Source organism: Heterocephalus glaber, unplaced genomic scaffold (genome assembly GCF_053883595.1).
Source record: "Heterocephalus glaber isolate CG9 unplaced genomic scaffold, H.glaber_assembly_v1.0 deba00000594, whole genome shotgun sequence".
NCBI lineage: Eukaryota > Metazoa > Chordata > Mammalia > Rodentia > Bathyergidae > Heterocephalus > Heterocephalus glaber.
Genome location: NW_028258151.1, coordinates 18,001,236 through 18,025,400, shown reverse-complemented (window position 1 = coordinate 18,025,400; position 24,165 = coordinate 18,001,236). Strand labels below are relative to the sequence as shown.

At 51.5% G+C, this 24,165-nt stretch overlaps 1 protein-coding gene across 5 annotated transcripts in view; it reads right to left on the bottom strand.

Moving 5' to 3' along the window:
• The window catches only part of Ighmbp2 (immunoglobulin mu DNA binding protein 2), a 27,039-nt gene continuing 2,874 nt past the window's right edge, over positions 1-24,165 (bottom strand). For 2 of the 5 annotated variants that reach the window (XM_021264471.2, XM_021264473.2), the window contains 14 exons: positions 22,286-22,478; positions 21,990-22,087; positions 19,925-20,088; positions 18,081-18,281; positions 16,596-16,743; positions 10,406-10,580; positions 7,603-7,785; positions 7,266-7,384; positions 6,777-6,871; positions 5,780-5,903; positions 4,173-4,994; positions 2,534-2,602; positions 1,875-2,047; positions 1-879 (listed from right to left, as the gene is read on the bottom strand). In XM_021264471.2, coding sequence (XP_021120130.2) covers positions 682-879; positions 1,875-2,047; positions 2,534-2,602; positions 4,173-4,994; positions 5,780-5,903; positions 6,777-6,871; positions 7,266-7,384; positions 7,603-7,785; positions 10,406-10,580; positions 16,596-16,743; positions 18,081-18,281; positions 19,925-20,088; positions 21,990-22,087; positions 22,286-22,478 — 2,762 coding nt within the window. In that variant the 3' untranslated portion in view covers positions 1-681. The remainder of the gene's footprint in view (positions 880-1,874; positions 2,048-2,533; positions 2,603-4,172; positions 4,995-5,779; positions 5,904-6,776; positions 6,872-7,265; positions 7,385-7,602; positions 7,786-10,405; positions 10,581-16,595; positions 16,744-18,080; positions 18,282-19,924; positions 20,089-21,989; positions 22,088-22,285; positions 22,479-24,165) is intronic. The other 3 variants (XM_004852177.3, XM_021264472.2, XM_087205436.1) reach the window with 3 other exon arrangements.

The window sequence follows — 24,165 nt, the reverse complement described above, 5'->3', positions numbered from 1 at the left end:
TTGTAGGCATGGATTTTTTATTTCATTTAAAAATAATTTATGTCCTTTTGAAATAAGACCTTTTGATTGAAATACCTGTTACGGTTCTTATAAATATTTGGCAAAGAGTGCTTAGCGAGGTTCGGATCCATAGGCATCAGGGACATGGATGCTCTGGGACAGTGCTCTCCACAAGGGCCCCCAGGGAATGGCCACTTCTCCCAGTCCCCAAGCCCACGACAGAGGAGGGCGAGCACACACCAGAAGCCTCCCTAACCATGGCCTGCAGGGAAAGTGTAGCACAGGCACCAGGGACAGAGGAAGGTGGCCACAGCTGGCCAGAGGGGCATGTGGGCAGAAAGCCCCTCCTCCAAACCTGCGTCCCAGGGCCATTCAGGGCACCTGGGCCTCTTGTTTCCTCTCAGACCCCTCGTCCTAATGCAGTGAAGCCTACCAGCCGCACGGGGGGGCCACTGTGACAAAGCCCGACACCAGGCACATCTCCAAGGAAACAGGACCTTCCCTGAGACCCGCAGGCGGGATTCCGGTCTCACTGGGAGTGGGAGAAGAGGCTGGGGAAAGGTCCCCAGGCTGGGACAGCCTGACCCCGAGGACCTGGTGCCCTGGCCCGGGGGACAGAGTGGGCTTGGCTGTGTCCTGAGCTTGGCACCAGCTGCAGGCTCTCCCTCCAGGCAGCCACCATCACGTCCCTTTCTCCTTCCTCTTGCTTGCCCTCTGGCTGCTGAGCTCCCCCAGCTTCTTATCCAGCCTCCTCTGGAGCTGGGCCCTCTTGGCAGGGTCCAGGGACCTGTCCTTGGTCCCGCTGCCCGCATAGAGGACCCCTTCCCGGCTGATTCTCTGTCGGGCATGGGCACGAGCCTTCTCACCGCAGCCGTGGATCTGGGAAGGACATAAGAGTCGGGTGGGCTACATGGGGTGAAGTGGGGACACACACAGGACCCTGCACATTCGCCATCAAAGAGCTTGGGGGCCTGGTGAGTCCCAGTGTGAGACCCTGCAGAGGCTCCTCCTCCACCCCACATCCACCGGAGAGTGTGGACAGGAAGCAGCACCCCAGCTGACCACACAGACCTTGTGGCCACCTCCCACTGCACCCCAGGCTCAAGTTCCTCCATGCTGCAGCCAGTATGGTGACATCATGGCCCTCCTGACACCTCAGTGCTGCCCCCACTTCAGAACCAAGCCTGATGCACCCAGGCCCTACCTAGGCTCTACTTCCTTCTGCTCCAGCCCCCTGAATACATCCATGGCTTCCGCAGGCTGGAGGGGTTGCTTTCCTGCCCTCAGCCCACCTCCCTGTGAATCCCCACCTCTCACCCCTTGGTCTCAGCCCACCCTGTGTGGGGAGGTCTCCTGCTGCTGCCCTGGCTCCTGGGTTTCCTCCTCAGGGCACTCAGTACACAGACCGTACCCTACACTGTCTCCTTTCCAGACTCCACCAGGCCCGGTGGTCCCTCGGCAAAGATAGGGTCTGCTCCAGCCCAGCTCCCCACAGGTTCCCATGCCTGGCTCCGAGAGGTCTCACTGACACATATTCAAGGAGTGAATGAAAAGGCCATCAGGCTGCTGCCATCTTGACCCATGGGCCACAAGTCCTACCTCCCATGGCTCTGCACTGGGCCAGATCAACCCACCGACAGAGCCTGGGTACACGGGGACACATCCTCTCCAACCAGATTCCCACCAACATGGCTCGAACTCAGCAAAGACAGAATCTTACTTCCTGTGTTCCACGTGTTCACAATAAACCCTGAGTCAATGCCTGCTTCTGTCTTTAAAGAAAACACCCCTTAGGACGTCAGAGCATCTACTGATTGGGCAAGTCTGCCCAGCATGTGCTTTCCCGCTATCCAGCCAGGGAGGGGCCCATGTACCTCAGGGAGGTGGTGGCTGACGCAGTAACAGTGGCCACAGAACTGGCAGAGCTGTCCCAAAGTCATGACACTGGCTGAACACTTGACAAAGCCGCAGGTGTTGTTGGCCTTAACAGCAGCTGACACCAACACATCAAAGTCCTCCTCGGTGGGCAGATCCTTGGTGAGGCGCCCTGGGGAGAAAGTGCCGTTCATTCAGACAAGGGAGGAACATGGAGACCAGATTCTCCCACCTGGCCCACAGCAAAGCTGCAGCTGGGCCACATCCCCTACGTGTCCATCCCAGTTCTTGCCTCTGGGCCCACCAGAGCACGCAAAGTGACACTCAGGAAAACATCCAGGCTGCATCGCCCTCCAATTCACCCTCATCGTCACTGGGCCACTGACCCCCAACGCCCTGCTAAAGCCAATGTGGCCCCGCACACTGGGAGGATGGCAGACCCTTCAGAATAGGGCTGGCAGCACACAGCACCTCTGAAGGTGCCCTCTCTCACCCAGAAACATGCGGGTGTGCCATGAGACCAAGTGCAAAAAACACCAAAACCCCAAACCAACACAGAAGCCCAATTCCAGGACCCACAGCACTCACCAGTCCCACTGGGACCTCAACCTTTTCAACAGATATAAGCAAATGTTTTTAAAGTATAGGAAATGCTCACAAGTGGAAAGAGCTGCGAGGCTCCGAACAGTGTAATGCTGTAGGATGCACGTGTACCATGAACACGCATCTGCACACAAAGGAAACAGATGGGTGGAGATCCCCAAGCGGTGATGCAGCTGAGCTCCAGGACACACTCAGGCAGCACTGGCTTCTGTTCCATTGCTCCCTGTGCTGTTCCTACGTCCAGGGGTGTGCATGGTAACCAGCCACACAGACCAGAACAGGAGGCCTCAGAGATGTGGACACAGGGAAGACTCCAACAGGGGCTCCCGGAGGCCCAGCACACCCCCAAGGGCCCTGGTCCATGGTGGCCGTTTCAAACCTAAGCAGCCACTTTCACCTGACAGGAAGGAAGGAAATGCGCTAATCATGCCCCCAGGACAGAAGCAAGTACCCCGGAGAAGGCCTGGGGAAGGTGCCACAGCAACCATGGCAGCAACCCTCCTCAGGAGATGAAGGAGACCCAGGGACCAGGCAGGGCATGCTCACAACCCAGCAAGGAACGAGGGGGCAGAGCACACTGGGAAATCTGGCAGACACAAGGATGGCCTCTGTCACTCATCACCTGACCCAAACCTGTGCTGGGAGGTAACATGACCCAGCTGTGTTGCTGTGGGAGAGCAGGGCCACTCCGACCCCAAGGGAAGGGCCACGGCAGAGCTCGTTGGGCAACCTCTGTTAGGGCTACTCTCAGCTACTCCCCAGGATACCGGCACAGAGCCTGATGCCCTGAAGACAGCCCATGTCTGAAGTTGGAAGACCAAAAGGCACCCAGAAAGGGGCTGCCAGAGGAGCACTTCCACAGGTGAATGGTGCCAGCTTCCCTGAGTGGGCCAAGGTTCCCCAGGATGTGCACAGGTGAGCACCCACTGCCCCTGCTAGGAGGAGGTCCCATCCCACTGTCACAGGGGCTTGGCACCTTCCCCTCGGGGGCAGGAATCATATCCCAGTTCTCAGCTTAAAAACAGAGCAGGTCTCTTTCCTCTGCTAGAATGCCATGTCCAGAGGGCAAGGCTGGAGGCTTGTACTACTCTGCTTTTGGGAGCTAACAAATGAAAGAGAGCCAACCTCCCTTGTGACCTTGTGCATAGGGACGGGGCTCTAACAGGAGCCTCCAGAAGTGTCCCAAAAATCCAGGCTGTGGCCAACCAGGGTACACTCTGTACCAGTGCACACACACCAAATACCCAGGTTGCCCCAGGCACAGCGCAGATGAATGCGAGAAACACACAGCCCATCCTGGGGCCCAACAAGGCCTTGCACAACAGTAAGCTCGGGGAGCCGCAGGTTTCTGAGTACTGTGGGCAAGGCAGCTTCCAAGCCATGCTGCAGGCTGGCCAGGACCTTGCAGTGGGAGCCTGCAAGCACTGCCCGACCCCAGAGGGACCGCAGCCACCACCCCTTTTCGAGTGCTTCCCACCTGCCATGTCCTGCCCAAGGCTCTGGGCCCAGGAAGGAGCCTGTCACTCAGGCCCAGGGGAGCCCACACAGAGCCAGGAGCAAGTGACATGATTAAAAATGCAGTGCAACATGATGGGCACCAGTGCCACCCGCAGAAATCTGTAACTCGTTCTGAGGGTGGCAGGTTTCAGGTAAAGGGGACACTACACCTGTGCTCCCACAGTTGATAAACTTACCCTTGGCTTCTTTTTTCTTTTTCTTTTCTGGAAACTTCTGCAGCCCAGAGCCCATGACTGGCTGCCCCTTCTTGGCTGGCTGCTCCCGGGTACCCTGCTCCCTCTGCAGCCTCTCCAGGTACAGCGCCTTCAGGTCCAGTGGGGCCTGGCTGCACTGCTCACCGGGGGTCTGCTCTGGCTGCCCAGGGCCGGAAGGCTCAGGAGAGAGGGGAGCTCTGCTGCCGACCCCCACAGGGCCCCTCTTGCTCACAGTGATGTACCTCGCCTTCCCCTCCCCGGCACTGTCATGCCGCAGCCCATACTCCTCGGCTATCTGGTGGACCCGCAGCCTGTCATGAGAATTCAGGGACACAGGAAACTCCAATTGCATCTCCTCACTGGCCACAAACTCCTTGATCATGGCCCTGAAGTGCTCGGTGCCATCTTCACCTCTCAGGCCCCCTGGGCTGTCCCTATTGAGGCTGGGTTGAGAAGGGGCTTCAGAGCCCGAAGGCTTTGTGCCTGGCTTCTTCCGCTGCTCCTGGCCACCCTTCTGCCGCCCACTTCCAGGTGGCTTCCTGGCCGAGGAAGTGGGCCCTTGAGGCTTCACAGCAGCCTGGCTGTGGCCCTGGGAGCCCTCATGGGCATAGTTTGCAGGGACGATATCGTCAAGATACTCAAAGGCTGTGCGCACTTCCCCATGCTTGGTGAAATAATCCACCAGGGTCTTCAAAAAGGGGTGGGTGTTGACAGTGCGGGAATCACAGATGACTGCCACGTGGCGCCGTGCACGGGTGACAGCAACATTGATCCGCCGCTCCTCGGCCAGAAAGCCAACCTCACCTGAAGGGCCAGAGGAGAGTAAGAAACAGGAAACAGTCTTCTCAGCACCCTTGCAGCCTCTGTGACCCCCCCAGCCTGCACCCCACATCTGTGCTTGCCCTCCACATGGCCACCTGGGTGCCCACAGGGCCCGGCTGTGATGCCACATTTGCTTAGCACTCTGCCACTGCTGCTATTGAATGTGGCTGTGTGGCATTGAAATGAGCTGTGGGCTGCTGCTGGATCCAGGTCCAGACGGATTCCTCCTGCCTGAGCCTAGATGTGTGAGACAGCCAGGGAGGGGCAGCAGCTGGCACTCCAGGGGCGAGGTAAAGGGCTCAACTTCTCCTGACGATGCTTCCTAAGTCCCTGGCTAAAGCTGATCTCTGGGTATCATTTTCTTATTGCCACAGCTGGGCTTTGCAGCTAAATGGCAAGCTCTAGGCTTCAAGGCGGGGCTCCACCTCCTCGACAGGGTGTCCCAGCCATTTCCAGCCCTGAATGCACTCCTTGAGTGCACACCTGTGCCACTGAGCCTCCTGATGCTATTTCCTCTGCCTGAAATGCATGCCCTCCCCTCCCACCTCACCAGCCCAATGAGGGCTCAGCCTGAGTGGAGCTGCTGGGATGTCTCCTATCAGAGTCCTCACCACACCTCGCCCTTGGTCATGTGCTACATGTGACTTACAGAGGACAGAGGCTGCACTCCACACCACTCTGGCAGGAACAGGCAGAACCCCCGACGCCCTCGGAACCAGCGCACTCACTTCTGTACGGTCCCAGAGAGCTATGCACAGGCCTCCTACCTTTCCTGTTAGACCTGACGAAGGACAACACCACAGCCTCCTTCTCCCGGCCCTGGAAGCCATCGACAGACTTAATCTCCAGCTCAGGGTGCTTGTGCCCGAGGCTCTGTCTAAGCAGGTCCACCTGAAACCCAAGCATGGCCACAGCCTGGTCACCTCCACAGGCCAGGATGGCTTTGAGACCCCATCCCTCCATCAACAAGGGCCTCGAGCCTGGAAGGAGCCCACAGTCACAGTCCCTGTGACTGCCCTTCTCCCAGGGACACGGGGACAGGCAGAGAACATGAAGCTATCATATATGAGCCGGTCACTGGGGCTCATCATTGCTTTTGGCTCCTGACAGCCACCGGCCTCAGACTCCCATGTGTGGCACTGTGAGCCAAGATGGGTGACACCAGAGGACACAGCGCCCAGGCAGGTGTATTCCTACCAAGCAAAGCAGGGATAGAGAGGCAACCTGGGCCAGGACAGTGAGAGCCACAGCCAAGGCTATTCCGCCAAGACAGCTGTGAGAGGACAAGTCCACCCTGAGGTTGCCAGGCCACCTGGGGACACTGGCCTGAAAACAAGGCTGGCACTCAGGGAATCAGGCTATAGATCAGGACAGGGCAGGGCACGGCAGAGTGAGAGGGACACATAGACAGCTGTACCTGATGTCACTTGGGCAATGAATCTAGCCATGATGAGGTCAACTCTAACCCTGGGCTTTTTGGTCACCATAGCCAATAAATTATAATTTTCTTTACGTTCTTTATTGTTCTTGTTTGTTTTGTTTGTGATAGCATCTCACTATGTAATTCAGGCTGGCCTTGAACTCACTACTTACTATGTGGCCCAGGCTGGCCTTGAACTCAGGGTGATCTTCCTGCCTCAGCCTCCCAAGTGCTGGAATTACAGGCATGCACAACCACACTCATCTTCTTTAAACAACTTGGGTTGACTGAGTCTCACTGGTACAGAGGAGGACAAAAGGGGGTCAAAAGGAGGTCCCTCATACCTGGAGGTTGTAGGGTGTGATGACAGCAATGTCACCTGCTTGGACACCAGCATCCACCAGAGCCTGGATGTGCATACTGACAAGGCGGACTTCTCCTGGAGGGGAGAGAGGGCAGGTTGTCAGCACGGGGACAGGCTGTGCTGACCTCCCGTCACTGAGCCTGTGTCACCAGAGTCAGATTGCCAGGCCTTGCACACAGGAGCCAGCAAACAGGGTCCACAGGGACAGGGATGACCTGGCTGCCCTGAGATGCGCTGGGGGCTAAGAAGCTCTGCTCAAGACAGATCAGGCCATGAGCCATGCACCTGGGGGATGGCCAGGAACCGCTGCCCTGACATCCCACCAACCCAGGAGGAGCGTGGAGCCCAGCTCCTGACCTCCCGAACAAGCTCTCAGCGCCACCCTGAGTGGGGCAACCTGAACCAACCAGGTCTGAAGAAGAACCCAAGTCTGTGTGAGGGACAAGCCAGCCCTAGCCAGCCGGCTCACCTGGGTTTCCCCTCGACTGCTCATCCTCCTCCTCCAGCTCGAACAGCCCACAGCTGGCAGTGTCCACGAGCAGCAGGGGGATGCCAGTCTCCTCCGTAGCAGCCACGCCTGGCAGGTCCCTGGCACACGGGCAAAGACCAGAGCTGAACCACACAACAGCACAGGCCGTTCCCACCAGGCCTATGGCAGGCACTGAGAGCATCAGACTGGGCAAGGCTGCACTCCCTTCCAGAAAATAGCCTGAGTGGACTTGCACTCTAAAATCTTGACGGGATACATTTCACTTGGGATGAGAAGGGAGGCTGGGGCACGATCAGGGGCAGGGTAGGCCACTCACCTCAGGAGGTGCCCCACCACCGATGGGTGGGCCGTGAGCTGACCGCGGTACATGGCCTCCGAGGCCCAGCGCATGATGGCCTGGTGCATGCGGTACTGCACGGTCAGTGTTCGCACCACCCTGTCACCATGCTCCTCAGCCAGGCGCTCCATCAGGCTGAGCGACAGCCCCTCCTGTGCTGCCCTGCAATGAGGGAGGAGTGGGAGGAATGGCCTGAGTCCCAGGGCCCAGATGTGAAAGCAGGGTGAGCGGAGAAGGCTGCCTCAAACCCAGACCTGACGCATCCTGTCTAAAAGGAAGGTGGGGCCAGTGAGTCATGCTCCCCAAGGTGTCCTGATCTCCAGGACCTGAGACGATGTTCCCTTATGTGAAAACAGGGACTCTGCAGGTGGGGAGAGGATCCTGTTCGATCTGGGAGATAATCACAAGGGCCTTGTTAAGAGGCAAGCAGAAGGGCCAGAGACGGAGAAGGCTGTGTGACACGACAGAGTTGAAGACGCCACACACCGGCTTGGAAGACGAGGAAGGGCCCTGAGCCAACAAAGGCAGTGGCCTCTAGCAGCTGGAAATAGCCCTGCCTGGGGCCTCCAGACCACCCAGCCCTGCCAACACCTTCATTCTAAGCCAGAGAGACTGATTTTGACACCTGACCTCCAGAACTATGAGATCCTAAAACCGTTTAGTTCCATCTGTGCTAATTTGTCACAGTGGTGACAGGAAACTACTACAGGTAAGTTTCTAGAACTCGTACTACTCTAGGGGTCCTAGTCCCCCAGTGTCACAAGAAGTGGGCACTCCCCGGGTCCCCGCACCACTCTTAGCACCACATCCTCACCACCGCAGGAGGCAGCAGCTGAAATGACTCCCATGTTATGCACAAGAAGACCCAGAAGGGTTAAGACAGCAGCCCAAGGCTGTCCAGCTAGGATCCATCCGGGTCACCTGGCTCAGGGACACATGGCACAGCATCCCACTCCAAGCAGTGACCAGAACCATGGGAAAGAGCCCAATCTGTGAAAGGGACTCCAGCCCCCCACCCTCTAGAAACTCAAAGGACTCTGTGATTGATTCCTAATAACCATCGCTACCAGAAACAATCAATGCCAAATGAAGACATGAAGTAATTATCAGCCCCACCTACAAACACCATCCCCAAGCTCCCCCTCTCTCCAGGCCCACACAGGGTCCTGTTCCCCAAGGGCACAGCTCCAGATTCCCTCCTCCCCAAGGCTCCCTGGAGGGCAGAGCCTTTCCAGGGATCCCTTGAGAAATCTCCCGGGAGAACCAAGGAAAGAGACACGCGTGGCTTCTCTCCGATCCTACAGGACAACCTCCCCAGCTCTCCCCTCCGCCCCATGCCAGACATTTCCTCCCAAATCCTCACTTGAGGGACTACTGACTCCTCTTTCTCTGGGCACCTGGGCCGCCTGCTCCCCTCAGAAGATTCCACTCAGCTCTTTCTGGTCCTGAGAAAACAACCAGAGTTCCAGGTTTGATGCTGACTCCTGCCCAGACACTGACTACTGGTGCTGTCAGAGAGCCAGCAGAATCCAGGAAGAAGCCACTGTCCTCAGAGGGAAGGGAAGGCCGTGGCACAGGGCCCAGGGGAGCCTTGTTCCTCGAGGCTGCCTTTCTGGACCTGAAGCTGTGTGTTCAAAGATCGCCCCCCATGCCAGGCCTGCCCACAGGCTCCTGTAGCTTACTGTGGATAGAAGATAAGCAGGCGAGCAGACGAACACAGGACTGAGGCAAGAGGTTCTGCTGACAGAACTAAGTGAGCCACATGAGGGACTGGAGGGTTTTGTTTAGACAGCCAGGCTGGGGCTACAAAAAGCTTTCACCCAAAGGGAATGTTAGGGTTTACATCTAGATGTCCCCTGAAAGCCTCTGACGGTTGTAGGCAGGACCTCTGGAAGGTGCCTGGATCACAGGGGCGTTACAGCTGGTGGTTGTTAGAAGGTGGGGTCTGGCTGGAAGAGGTGGGTCACTGTGGCCATCACCTAGAAGGTTCTACCTCCCTTCCTTGCTCTGCTCCCTGTCTGCCATAAGGTGAGCAGCTATTTGTCCACCATGCCCCTGTGCCATGCCATCCTGCCTTGGGGCCAGCCAACTATGGACTAAAAACATGAGGCAAAATAAAGCTATGGGTGATGGGTATTATCTCAGCAATGAGGAAAGTGACCAAGACAGGGAAGGTGGGGCTGCCCAATGAGGGGTTGGAGGCAGCAGCCCAGGCAGGGGGGACCTCAAGGTTCAAGGAGGCCAACGTGGTCGGGCAGTGAAGGATGGAATGGGAAATGAGCTGACGAGAGGGGCCGCCGGCAACCATGCTTCCTCCACGCCACAAAGGCTGTGCTGGGTCACCACCCAAAACCACAGGACACCACAGCACACCCATGGGCTCTCCTGAGTCTCCCCATGTCCTCCGGCAAGGGTTACCTATCAAACGGGGACTGCAGGGCCCATCCGAGGCTGAGGTGATTGGAACTGAGCCAAATGGAGTGAGTCCAGCCACAGAGCAGCTCTCCTGCCTAAACCACCAATCCTGCCTGCCTGCCTGCCTGCCTCACCAGGGGACATGCCAGGCACTAAGATGAGGCTGAGGAGACCCCATCTACAGAGAGCACACGATCTCTCAAGTCAGCCACTTAAACACGCAGGTGCAATGGCACTCGGTGGGAGCTGTCACTGGGAAAGGTACACAGGACACCTAATGGGGACATCCATGGCTGGACCTGAGGGACAGTGAGCAGGGCCGATGGGCAAGGGGCAAGGAAAGGCTGAGGGAGGGCTCAAGTCTTACTTGTGTGAGACTGTGGTGGGTGGCAGCTGCTTGTGGTCTCCAGCCAGGATGCACTTCCTGGCCTTCAGCAGAGGGATCCAGCAGCTGGCTTCCAGGGCCTGGCCGCACTCATCAATGACCACCACGTCAAAGTAGCTCTCGGGCAGCAACTTTAGAGGGCCGTCAGCAGAAGCACCTGGGAGACAGGGAACCCTCAGTCTACAGGGGCACTGGCTGATCCATTTTGGCTGCATTTACAGTCACACTGAGAGAGTGAGCCAAGCCAGCTGCCACAGCTAGTCTTGCATGACCACTATGGAACAGATCTGCACCCGGAATAAAGACCTAGAAAGGACTTCACGAGATCATGATCCCAGCTCACCTGTGTCCCTGAGCACTGGCCATTCACCCTTCCGTCACCAGAGTGAACCGCCCCTTTGGAGCCGTCCCAAGCCTTCCTGTTTCTAGATATCATATCTGTGTTATTTTTGGATTTAAAATTTACTTCTCCTGTAAGGTTTCATTTCTCGGACATAGACAACAATTAATTGATGAGTGTTCACACAGAGAAAAACCTCCACATATCTGACGACGTGAAACCACTGCACCAGGTGTTCCTCCCTGAAACATGAAGCCAGCTGCGAGAGAGCCAGGGCCCCGGCCTGGCCCGGCAAACTACAGTGCGCCTGAGGCAACCACGTCCCTACACCTCTCTCACTGTGGACTCCTGGGGACCACACCCGTACTGCAGGCAGCTGTCATGGGAACTGAGAATGAGCACCTATGCGAAGTGCCTGGCTCCAGAGCGCAGACGAGGGCTGGGGATGCGGTTCGTTGGTAGAGCACTTGTCTGGCTTGTGCAGGGCCCTGGGCCTCATCCCAAGCATGGTAAAAAAAGAAAAAGAAATCCTGCCCCTTTCACCCCCGTCTGAGTGAATTATACTACAATGCATGTTATGTTTCATGATGAAGACATGTATCTTGAGGAATTTCCCAAGACAGACTTTTCTAGGGAAAGTGCCACAGAGGACCCAGAACTGTGACCAGGTGTCTTAGCTACTTTTCTCTCCTTGCTGAGACCAAAACCCGACACCCAAAGTGAAAGGGGGGAAGGTTTATTTGGTTTCTAGCTCGTGGAGGTTTCAGTCCATAATCAGCTGGCTCCAAGGCAGGGTGGCAGGGAGGCAACACTTCATGGTGACAGAACAAGGCAAAAGCCACAAAAGACCCTAACAGCATCTGCCTGCCCCTTTATCCCATCCAGACTACTGGGATTAGGGCAGTGCCAAACCAATCACTCACATGTAGTGTTTAGTAATCACACACCCTTAATCCCAGCATCACACTTCCAGATTCAGCCTCCCCTGACCGAATGTGGCTTTGGGGGAACATCCAGACCCAAACAATAACACCAGGCTCCAGATAATTGAAAGAAGTGTTTCGATTAGAGATGGGACTTCACAGTATAAACAGACTTCTTTTGTTTCTGTTTTGTCTTGTTTTGTTAACACGCCTGGGGGTGAAACTCAGTACCTGACATGCTAGGCCAGTGCTCTACCACCGAGTTACACCCCAATCCAAAATCAGACTTCCTGCCAGAAACACTTCCAAGAAATCATCCTAGCTCCCCAACCAAGCAGGAAGGGCCACAGTAGCCCTCTGGGTGCAGAGGGGAAGGGTCCCCTCCTGACTACCAGCAAGTGCTGCACTTAAAGGGAGTTAAGGGCCAGGTGTAGTGATGCACACCTGTGATCCTAGCACTCTGGGAGGCTGAGGCAGGAAGATTTCAAGTCCAAGGATCATTAGCAACTTAGGAATCACTTAGCAACTTAATGAGACCCTGTCTCAAAAAGAAAAGGATAGTGATGTAACTCAGTCCAAGGACACCGGGTTCAAGGGCTCAATCCCAGAAAGAAAAAGAGAAAGCGAGAGACAGACAGACAGACAGACAGTGGAAATGGCAGAGAGACATCTCAGGAAACTCTCCTCCACTCGCACAACAGACCAGTCAGAACCGACTTCTTTACAACTCTGGATGCTCACCAATCCTCACAGCACTTTGAGGAGAATTTATTCAAGAAAAAAAGCACAAGCGCAAGGACCCGAGTTTGATCCCCGGTACCAAAAAAAAAAAAAAAATTACAGTTGTTCAAGAAAAAAGGCTGAATCCCAGGTGAGCACTGCACTTAACTCACCTTGTCACTCCCTGCCACCACCCCACACACCATGTAGTCATCTGAAGCTAGCAGCCTGGCAGCCAGCGAGGGGCTCCTGCAATCCATTCCCCAGGACAGATCCTCTCACCAGTGCCACACTTCCCTGGTAGACCCTGCTCACAGGAACACCTGACCTGACTACTCGAGCTCACCCAACCTTCTCTCCGGGGTATTTGTTTAAAACAAGCAGAGGCAACATCGTGGCTCTCTGGGGCAGTGGACAACAGCTGGAGCAAATGGCAGGATAACCAAAAAGCTAAAGGAAGCTGGAGAATGAGATGTCCTTGGGGCTCTGAGAAGCTCTGCCATCTCCCAGGAGACCTGGAAGATCCCACACGTGCAGGGCTGTGCACAGGCCTGAGCAGGACCTGAGAGGACCTCAGCTCTCACCACAGGCCCACTTTGAGGTTCTGTGCAATGGGAAGCAGAGGCCAAGAGCTATAGATGGCCTGGCTATGGGCTAAAAGCACGTCCAGCATGCAGCTCAGCAGCTCAGCAAATGGAGACTGACTAGTTCCAAGGCTTCAAGAGAATCTCTGATCTCTAAAGGGCACGAAGCTGAGGAGAGACTTTAGTGATGGCCAGAGAACAAAAGACATTATCTGGGCATGTTAGTACACACCTGTAATCTCAGCTAAAGGGAAGCTGAGGCAAGAGGTCTCAAGTTTGAGGCCAGCATAGACCACTTAGCATGACCCTGTCTCAAACTAAAAAACATAAAGAGCTGGGGAAATAGCTCAACAGTAGAGCACTTGTCAGGCATGGGTGAAGCCCTAGATTCAACCCTCAATACCACACAGGCACAAAAAGAAATAAACCATGGAGGTCAGCAGGCAGAAACAGCAGCCTAAGTGCTGAAAGATGACTAACAACCAAGATTTCTAGAGCTAGCAAAACTGTCCTTCAAAAAGGAAGGAGAAATTAAGATATCTCCAGCTACAAAAAGAGAAAATTCACTTATGGCAGACTTGCCCTTCAAGAAATACTAGAGTCCTGCAGGTTGAAATGAAAGGATACTAGACAGTAACTCAGATCCTCGTGGAAGAAACAAAGAACGCCAATAAAGGTAACTACATAGGTAATTAGGAGGCAGTGTTGAATGTATTTTGTGTTCATGTCTGTTTTCTCCCACTTGATTTTAAAGACAACTGGATAGCAGGGCATGGTGGTACATGCTTCTAATCTCAGCACTGAGAAGGCTGAGGCAGATCACCACGAGTTCAAGGCCAGCCTGGGCTACAAAACAAGACTCTGTCTCAAAAAAACAAAACAAAAACAAAAACAAAACACAACTGGATAAAGCTATAATTATAAAGCCTATCAGAGCCCAGACTGTGGTCCTTGGAGCAGCCCACCAAGTGAGAAGTTGTAGCAGAGACTCTGAGGTGGGCCCTGGAGCCCTGGCCTCCTTACATTCACACTTTGCATAATCCTCTCCTGTTGAGTGCAGGTGGGCTGAAACTTGCTTCTAACCAACAGAATAACACAAAGATGTGGTGTAGCTCAGTGGAAAGCATTTGTTTGGGATGCACCAAATAACAATAATAGTAATAATAGTGATGATGGTAACAATAATAGAGCAAATGTGATAGAATATCACATCCTCAATAACATTACACAAGATTAGAATCCGCTCACAAGACTCAGTCCCTTGCCGGCTCCGATGAAGTGGCCATGCTGGGAAGGTCCACAGGGCAAGTAGCTAAGGGTGGCCTCTAGCCAACAATCAGAAACTCAGTCCAACAGCCCACAAGAAACTGAGTGCTGCCAATAGCCACATGAGCTTGGAAGCAGATTCTTTCCAGGTAAGTCTTGGACTGAACCACAGCCCCAGCTGACATCTGGACTTCGGCCTATGAGACCCTGAGTGGAGGACCTCACTAAGCCATTCCTGGACATCTGACTCACAGGAAGCGGGTGGTAATAAATGTGTGTTGGTGATACTATCACACAGCACAAAAGAGGCCTCACAAACACCATGAACACGCATGAACCCTGGAACCGTGGGCCGACAGCATCCTCAAAACAATCCTGAGGCACCCAGCACTGTAACAGCTATCAGGGGGAGACGGTGGGTGTCCTGCACTCTTCCAACATGGAGCAGCAAACCCACTCTTTAAAGTACAAGAAAAAAAGGAAGAAAATGTGAAACACTACGTTTCAAGGCAATGGACAAAGGAGGCACCCCCTAAGATGGCCTCAGTTTGCGCCTTAAGTTGCCAGAGGGCAGCAGAGCACAGAGGAGCCAGGAGGACTTCCTGGGTTGAGGAGATGGGATGCAGAATCCAGGGAGAACGATGCAGCCAGAGTTCCCAGGACAAAACAGCACAGAGATCACTGAGCAGAGACACCTGGGGAATTCAGCTGAATACCGATCAGTACGTGCTTAAGAGAAAACTACCCAAGGCCTCGGAAAAATGTCATGCAAAACAAAGGGAAGACAGTGCCCAGTGCTGATAGTGTCTAATCCCAGCAGTCGGAGTGGAAATCCTAGGACCCAGGGATACTGGACAAAGAACCAGCACGGATCTTGTTTCAGTAGTGGGAAACATCAACCCTGGACTAACCCTCTTCCAGATCCTAACAAATCTTAAAAACAAGAACCAGAAAGATATCGCTTTCGAGTAACTTACTGCCTCCCAAAATAAAGCTCAAGGATATTTCTAGGAATATAAAAATATCCACCAGGCAACAAGTTAAAATGTCTGGCACCCAGACAAGCATTAGCAGACATACAAAGCAGCAGGAGACTCATAATCATGTAAGAATACATAACTGAAGGGCCACGGGTGTAGCTCAGTGGCATAGCCAGGCCTTGAGTTCAATCCCCAGTACCAAAAAACAAACAAAGAATGCACATTCTTTGCAAGGATAAATGGAAAACTCAAAAAGTGTCCATTTGCTGGACCCCAAAATAAGTCTCAAGAAAACAATTCAAGTCATAGAAAGTCTGGATATACAGGAAATTATAATCCCCTTGGAACTAAAGAGATCAGAATGATATCTGGAAAATCCCCAACTATTTGGAAACTATACAACACAGCTCTAAAACTCAATGATGTACACCTGTAATTCCAACACTTTGGAGGCTGAGGCAGGAGCATCACCACAAGTTTGGGTCCAGCCTGGGCTACACAGGGAGTTCAAGGCCAGCCTGAACTCCATAGGAAGACTCTGCCTCAAAAACAAACAAACAAACAAACAAAAGATCCCCAAAAACAAACAATGGGCTTAAAAAGATAAAAGAAACCAAGATTTCAGGAAGGAAAAGAAGAGGAAGACTAAAAGGAAATTAACATTTTTGAAATGAATGAAAATGAAAACAAATATCAAAACTTAGGGGAAGTCACAGAAGCAGTACTTAGGGGGACATTTACAGAGCTACATGCCCCTACCAGAAAAAGGAGAAGAGATCAGATCAAAGATCTCAGTGTCTACCTTAAGAAAAAAAAGATAAAATCAGATCCAAATAAGCAGAAAAGTAGAAAACAATAAAGATCACTGCCAAAATTAACGAAACAGAAAACGGAAGAGCAGGAGCGAAAAATCATCAGGTTCTTTGATAACAATAAAATCCCTAGCCAGAAGATCAGGAGGAAAAAACCAAATGACCAATATCAGGAATAAGAGGTAGGTATGTCCATATAGATTCCACAGAAACTAAAAACAATAATACAGGAGTATCATGAACAACTTTATGCCTCTAAATCAAACAATTTAGAGGAAAAGGACAAATTTTTTTAAATATATAAGTTTACTCAAGAAGAGATGACCTGAATAGCAATATTTTGCTAAAGAAATTCAGTTTGTGGTTACAAACCTCCCTACAAAGAAATTCCAGGCCCAGAAGGCTTCTCTGTAATTCTACCCAATATCGAAGGAGAAGTAATTCAAGTCCACACAGACTCTGCCAGAAACTGGAAGAAGCCCCTCCTCCACCCCGCACACCATGCCCCCTGCTCAAGGCCACAGTGGCAAGTGGAGTCGCCTCTCACCTGTGTTTGTCGCGAGGACCACGCTGGCTTCGGTGAGGCTTTCCACCATCGCTGCTTCTTCCCTCTCCTTCAGCTCTTTTCTCAACAGCTTAATTTCATTGCGGAAGTTACTTTTATCCTTCTTATCCTGGGTCTTTTTGTTTTTCACCTATGAAGAGAACAAAGAAAATTATAACTATTCTGACACAGTTTTGTAATTCTTTTACATTTATAGAGTCCTTTTGCTTCATATCAGTTGGTCTAGTTTAATAAGCTTCTGAAAAAGCACTAAAAATTAAAAATCTTCCTTGAAGGAGCCACAGGGGCACGTGACTAAGCACCTCATAGTCACGTCACCTGCACAGGGACAGACAGAAAGGGAATGTCCAAGGGCTGGAGATTTAGCTCAGTGGTGCCGCGCCTGCCTCAAAAGTGCAAGGTCCTGAGTTCGATCCCAAGTACCAAAAAAAAGAAAGGGAATGTTCGGTCCTGGGCAGAGCCAGTGTTTGAACTGAATGAGGCCAGATGAGGCCGGAAGGGGCCTGCCTGCCCCGAAGAGCCACCCATACCCCTGGGGAGGACCGATGCCCGTCCATCCCTGGATCTGGGTTATGAGAGCTCACTCGCTGTGAACAGACTCAGCTCCACACATCTCTAGAAATTAAATTTGTTTCAATCCATACAAAGTTTACCTGAACTCTAATTTACTTTTATACCCCAGGAAGATATGTAGCCTTTTATTTTTGATTTCTGCTTTGGAGGATGGAATCTTGGCAGAAGTGAGGAGGTATTTTATTCTGTCTAATTTACAAAAGATCCTGAAGAGCACTGATTTCAACAGGAAGAAGGAAATGAAATCATCCATACTCGTGTTGGTGCAGATAGTATCACTGCATATTCCTGCATCTGTTTATCCTTGGTGTCACCTCCTACCCACAGCCGGGCACCCAGAACTGTCTGTCTATACCAGCAAAGCCTTCATGTTACAGGCCAAGGGAAGGGGAGGTCTCCCAGCACCTTCCCTGCTGCCACCACTCTGAAGCTAGGACACAGAGGCAAGAGACTGCTATAACTAAGGAAATGAGGGTAAACGTGTCATCCACAGGACCTGAGGGCTCACAAGGATGGGACAACACAGGAGATACCACTTCACCTTGAACCAACTGCTTACGCCTGGTTCAGCAGGCCACTGGCATCTCCTTCCACAAGGAGAGCAGAAAGTGGACCAAAATGATTTGGGAAGAGGCTTATGTTTTGAATCTGTTTCCAGGCTGCTTTTCCCCTCACCAAATCTCAAGTACTTTCAAGCAGCTGAGTCTACTAAATGTTGAATACAATTCTCTAGCAAAAACGAGCCGTCCCTTGCCAAATGATAGTTCATTTATTTTTAGTAATTAAATGAATGGAAGCAAGAGAAAAGCAAGAGGAATACAGATACCATTCATTCATTAAAGACTGCAGATCAGAGAATACAAGGCTTGGGGACAATGGCTCTGTAATACATACGAAGACCTGATCGATGTCCTTTCTGATGTCTGCAACAATCTGGGCACTGTCACTCCGAGATAAAACCGCATCCAGACAGTGCTGCTGAATGGACTCCAGGAGGCGGGCAGGGTGCCCCAGGCGCAGAATCCGCTGCTTACACCGAGCCAGCCGCTCCACCAGATTGTCCACGGCGATGTTAGAGGGAGCGCAGCACAGAACCTGGGAAATGCAAGCTCATTTCTTTTCTAGTTATACCACTTAAGTTCACACTAAGCCAAACAGACAGCCTTAAAGGTAAAGAGAGACGGGCAGAGTGTGCACAACTCGAAATATTCCAGTGTAAAAAGACAGTGTGCCAGGGTGAGGACAGCCCAAAGACACAAGTCACTGCAAACCGACACCACATCTGCATAACCAAACCTTGTATCTTCAAAACCTCTCGGTCACCAAAGCACCAAAACAAGGTAAGTGACTTGCAACTGGACAGAAGACCCAAAAGATTCAAGTGCCCCAAAATAATCAGGAGCTGGGGGGCCCATCATATCACCAATCAAACTGTATTATCACCTGGTAAAAACAAATGAGGGGTGTCTCTCTGCAGGGCTCCAGCTCACTTCCAGAACTGCAGTCCTGCTGCTAAGAGGATGAGACAGCAGCAGGAAGGAAAGCCCCTGTGTACCCTGACCTTCTCCTGCATGCTGCCTCCACCTCACTGATGTAGCCAAAGGCACCTGGACACTCCAGTTCATAAGCAAGTGCGTCCCATTTCACTCCGTGCACTGAAATAAGAGGCACTTGATTAAAGCACCAAATCTGCTTCCTGCCTATAAGCCATCTTGTCTTAAAAGTTTTCAAACAGCCGAAAAGACACTCCCTAGTAGGAAACCCTTCGACAAAGCTTTTTAACTGAGTGACAGGTTTCTAGTGGCTCTGCACAATCAGCTCCTGCCTCTGCCACTCACTGCTGAGCAGCTGGGCCCTTAGCCTGTTTCTTGCTTTCCTTGGCTATGAACCAGGCAGGTTTGCAGTCTCGGCTCGTGCAGTTTTCACAAGCAATGAGTAGGCACATGGACAGCACCAGGAGGGGTACAGCCTATGAGCACCACGTGTCACAACTCAGACTCTCATCGTTACCCAACATTCTGATGAACCAGGACAGATTTTTAAAGTTCCCACGTGCTTTGATCCATAAAGACTCATGTGGACACAGATGCGGACAGAAGATCTTTTCTCAACCACTACCAATGTAAGTAGACGATAATGTAAAATGTTATGGAAAGAGGACCAAGAGATGGAAAGAGGGGATGTAAAAAGAATTAACATGTGTATTTACATGTTCCAATTTCCCACGATGAAGTAACGCTTATGTATGGCAAACATGTACTAATAAAAATAAAAATTAGATGTTAAAAAAAGGTGAAATGTTATAATCTACATTTCACACGATCAGCAATCTGTACCACATGTGTGTTGCACTGATTAACCAGACTACCTGATGAACTGCAATTCCACCATCTCCTTCACGCAGACACAGGGCTCCCAGAGAGCACAGATCAGGCCTTGGCAAATGCCATGCCCCCAGCCCGGGCCTGAACACAGAGCAGGAGCCCAGCAGGAATGGGGCACTAAGCCCGGGTAGGCCCTGGTCCACAACAAAGGCTTCTGTAACTTCTCCCTCTGACATGCTGAGACAGGGGCTACCACAGAGTTCTCGTCTTGTGGGACTAGTGGAAATCCAAAACCATCTGGCCCCACACTCTCCAAAGGCCAAGTAAGGTTCCTGACCAAAGCCACCACGACTGCAGTTGAGATACAAGCGACAGGAGGCAGCAGGTACCAATAAAGCAGCATCTGCTACCCACCTTTAAGCCTTGCTTCACAGTTTGAAGAATGACTTCCACCACGGTCGTGGTTTTCCCGGTGCCAGGAGGTCCATGGATGATGGCAAGTTCTTTCTGAGACAGGGCAAATGAAACTGCTTCTTTCTGAGAGGGATCCAGGGTGGTGTTGTAGAACGTCAGTGGGGCTGTAGAAGAAGCAACAGCATTAGACCCTTGCATTCTGTCACCTGCCTTCCTCCCTGCAGAGCAGGCACAGACAGGAATAAGCAGAGCACACAGGAGCATGCTGGGTCCATCCAGGACAGAACTAGCCTGCTGTCTTCAAAAGAAGACTTCTCCTAGAACAGGAGTCAACAAAACGCACCACATCCGGCCTGCTGCCGATTTTCCTAGGTTTTACCAGAACATAGCCACGCCCATGTTGGTCCCATACTGTCTGTGGCTGCTATCAAAGAGAAGAGTTGCAAACAGACTGTACGTCCCCAAAGGCTAAATATTTACCATCTATTCCTTCATGGAAAAAGTCTGCCAACTCATCCTCTAAATGAAGGAAATGTTTCTTGGAACCATTTCATCCCTTTTAAGTGCCTATCAAATGACAAATCACACACACACACACACACACACACACACACACCCCACCACCACATAGAAATTCCAGGGCATTTCTATTTGGATCATGAAATATGCAAATGACAAATGGCATGCTCGTTATGCTCTGTGCTCTTGAGAACAGGTATCAGGGTCAGCTCTGTCCCCAGCTTCCACTACTTGGTACGTGCTACACAGAGACGCCCACAGATGAGCACGCTGAGCTCAGAAGCAAAAGGTGCTAATCTGGAAACAAGAGACCAAAACCAACAGGCAAAACTGTCCTAAGAGCAGAACTGGGGGAACAAATGGCCAGAAGTTCCCATCCACATTCTGCTATTCCACACAGCATGCTTTTCCCTGGACAACAGCCATACTCAACACATGCCACCAGCCTTAAACACAGCAAACAGATTTCTAATTCAGTTTCCAGCTCACAGTAGCCCTGCAACAAATATTTGGCAAAAATATTACTGAAATGCAAGTCGTTTCACAATTTCCACAGGAAAATAGAGAGAAAAAGAGTATTTACAAAACAATTCACCTGGAGGAACTTGCAAACTCAAAATGCTACAAAGCAACTGTGTTTAAGACTGGCATGAACTGGAGTGTAAAAGCACTGGTATCATAAAAATGGGGCCTGGGGGTACAGCTCAATGGTACAGCACTTGCTTAACATGAATTCGATCCTCAGCACTTCCTGAAAAAAGGGATGTGGGCGACCCTTGTATTAGACCTGACCAAAGCCACCACTTTAAAAAGTGACAAAAGTCTAATAGCTGAAAGGCTGTTAAATTATGGGTGGCCATTTGCTGTGATGATACACTCCTCTTAAAAATGCAGTCTTCAAGAACACTGAAAGCTATGAGAACATGTACAGGCTACTGTAGGTGAGAAGAGGAAGGTCCTCGGGGGTGTGTCTGTGTGTGTAAAAAAGGGATAAGGAAAAAAATACTACAAAAATTCGCACAAACAATACTAGGGAGGCAAACTACATGGCAGGGGTTTTTACATTTTACTTCATTTTTTGCAGTGCCAGGAATGGAAGCCAGGCACATGTGAGGCAAGTGCTCTACCACTGAGCTACATGTCTAGCCCCACGGCAAGGTTTTGAGTGATTCATTTTCCCTTGTTCACATGTTTCTTTTATTCTAAATCTCCTATGATTATCACATGATTACTCTCATAATCAGAAATAAATTATGGCAAATTTAAAGAATGCTGAGCTGGAAGAGAGAGTCTCATGTTTCAAAATTTAAAATTTAGATGTTAGAAAGAACACTGTCTGAAAACTCAGTAGGATGAGCTGCTTCTTCAGTATGAGGGCGCCAGGAAAGGCCCTTAGGCCATGCAATCGTTCAGACACGTATCCACAGATACTACAGCAGTGTTCTAATTGTACATCCTCAAACTCTTGCTAAAACGACTCAGATTGTCCTTGATAATTTCCACAGCAATTTCAATTTAAAAAAATTAAAAACCTAAAAGTTCTCACATATTTTCTGGGCAGGACTGGGGGCAGATCCGCCGAAGAGGACCTCGATGAGCGGGGATGCAGGTCCAGAATGGTACTTCTTCAGAGCTACCAGGGCTCTGTGAAGATAGAGCGCCAAAGTGAGGAGCTGGCAGCCAGCAGTTCAGGGCCACCATCTCCCAGAGGGCACACAACAATCTGTAACCAAATGCTGGTTCTGCTGCTGAGCAAGAGAGGTGTCGCTCTCTCACCCAGTGGGAGCAAGAGGGTCGTATTTCAGGAAAACACCTGGTCTGATTCCAGCCACACACACTTACTTCTTCAGGCGCTTGTAAGTGACATCATTGGCAAGCTTTAACAATCTGTACAAATTCTCCCGGTCCAAGGTCAAATGGAAGTCATGGGATTCGTCAAAGGCCACCGAGACGGATCTCTGGGTGATACGGGTCAGGATCCCAGTGGCCAGCTGCCCGCCTTCATTAGCAGAATCATACAGACCCACGATATCACCTGCAAAACCCAAAACTCAGTCGTATAAAACACTGAAAAAGACTAATTTTAGATTTTTTTTTTGCAGTGCTGAGGATCAAACCCAGGGCCTCGCATGTGCTAAGCAAGTGCTCTACCAGTGAGCTGTGTCCCCAGCCCACCTTGTTAGTTCCTATAACAAATGAAACCAGAAGCTGTAAAAACGAAACGATGACCACTAAATCACATGTGCAAATCTACCTGAGGTCAATGAACTGCTCAAACAAGCAAGACAGTCAACACACTATTCAAGATCATGAATAAAACCCATCCTGGCCCTGAGATTAGGAAGGAAACAACAAATGTCACCATCTGCCAGAGCTCAGTGCCAAGTACTCTAAGGAGCAATGAGACACAGGAAGGGGATGGAGAGGGACAGCACACAATTCTACAAGGCTCGAGGGAGAAGGGCTCCCTGGGAATGGGGGCAGCAGGGTGGAAACAAGCACTTTCGGAAACAAGGCCAGGAGCCCAAGGGGAAAATCCTCCAGGCAGCAATGGGACATCTGTATGGAGGGGCAAGGGCTGCTCATTGCCCACACAGCACACTCTCCCTTCTGCCTGTGACAGTTGCACTGTCACCCTCCACCAGGGGAGCCAGGAGGGCTTCCCTGACTACACCTCAACCAAGCCATGTTTCCCAGGCCCTGGCCACAGTGTGAGTTCAGGGATGAGCCTGTGGCCAAAACAGACCCTGAGATGCAATGAGACTTCGCCTGGGCATCTCTCCCTTCCAGCTAGACAAAGCTGAGAGGAAGCAGGACCAACACTGCTCTCATGCTGTGTCTGAGAGGAAACACACCCAAAAGACAGCAGAGCCACGAAAAGGCCAGACACTAAGCCCTGACATCCTCCTGGGGGCCACGCAGCCAGGCTTCACATTACAACCACCAGCTCGTCCCCTTTCTGCCAACTGGCTCAGAAGCCACACAGCGATAAAAGCCAGGGCTGTCCACCTCTGTTTACACCCCATTCACCCCTGCAGTCCATGCAGCAAGTTTCACCTGCACCTTGGCTCTTCCCCATCTGCTTCTCCAACTTCACAAAGACCAACAGTAAATGGCAACTATGGTCCCAAGGGTTGAGCAGAGGCTCCCACACAAGTTTCCCATGCTGTCCTGCACAGGACTGTGTACATACAAATTCGAACACAGAAGCAGGTAGTATTTCAGGATTTATGTCTGAGCTGCTGAGACTTAAGACTGCTCCCAGAAGATGGGTCAATAACCACACCGCCTGAATGGATCAAAATTTCAGCTTGTTGCCTTCCCACCCAAAGGCTACCTCCCCTGACTTCCTGTTTATCCACCACTCATTGACCCTGTGGGTCGGTCACTGCACAATGCTAACTAACTACATGAATATGTATCTTCACCTCTGCATTTTCAGAATGTGCCCACCTCCTGCACAGACTCTTCCTGACAGGATGCCACAGCTGCTACTCCTCCCAGTCTTGGGAGAGGGAGGGACTGACTTTAGTCCGCATGACAGGCAGGTCTAAGAGCCCAAGTTCTACTCAGATCTGACTCCTGCCAGCAGGTTCCCTTCATTACTTCACTCCTCCCCTCATCTTTCCAAGTCCAGCCAGGATCCCAACAGTTGCTGGCAAGAATCTATTAAATCAAAATAGGAAATCAAAAACTCTGTTGCCACAAAAATAAGGCAGAGA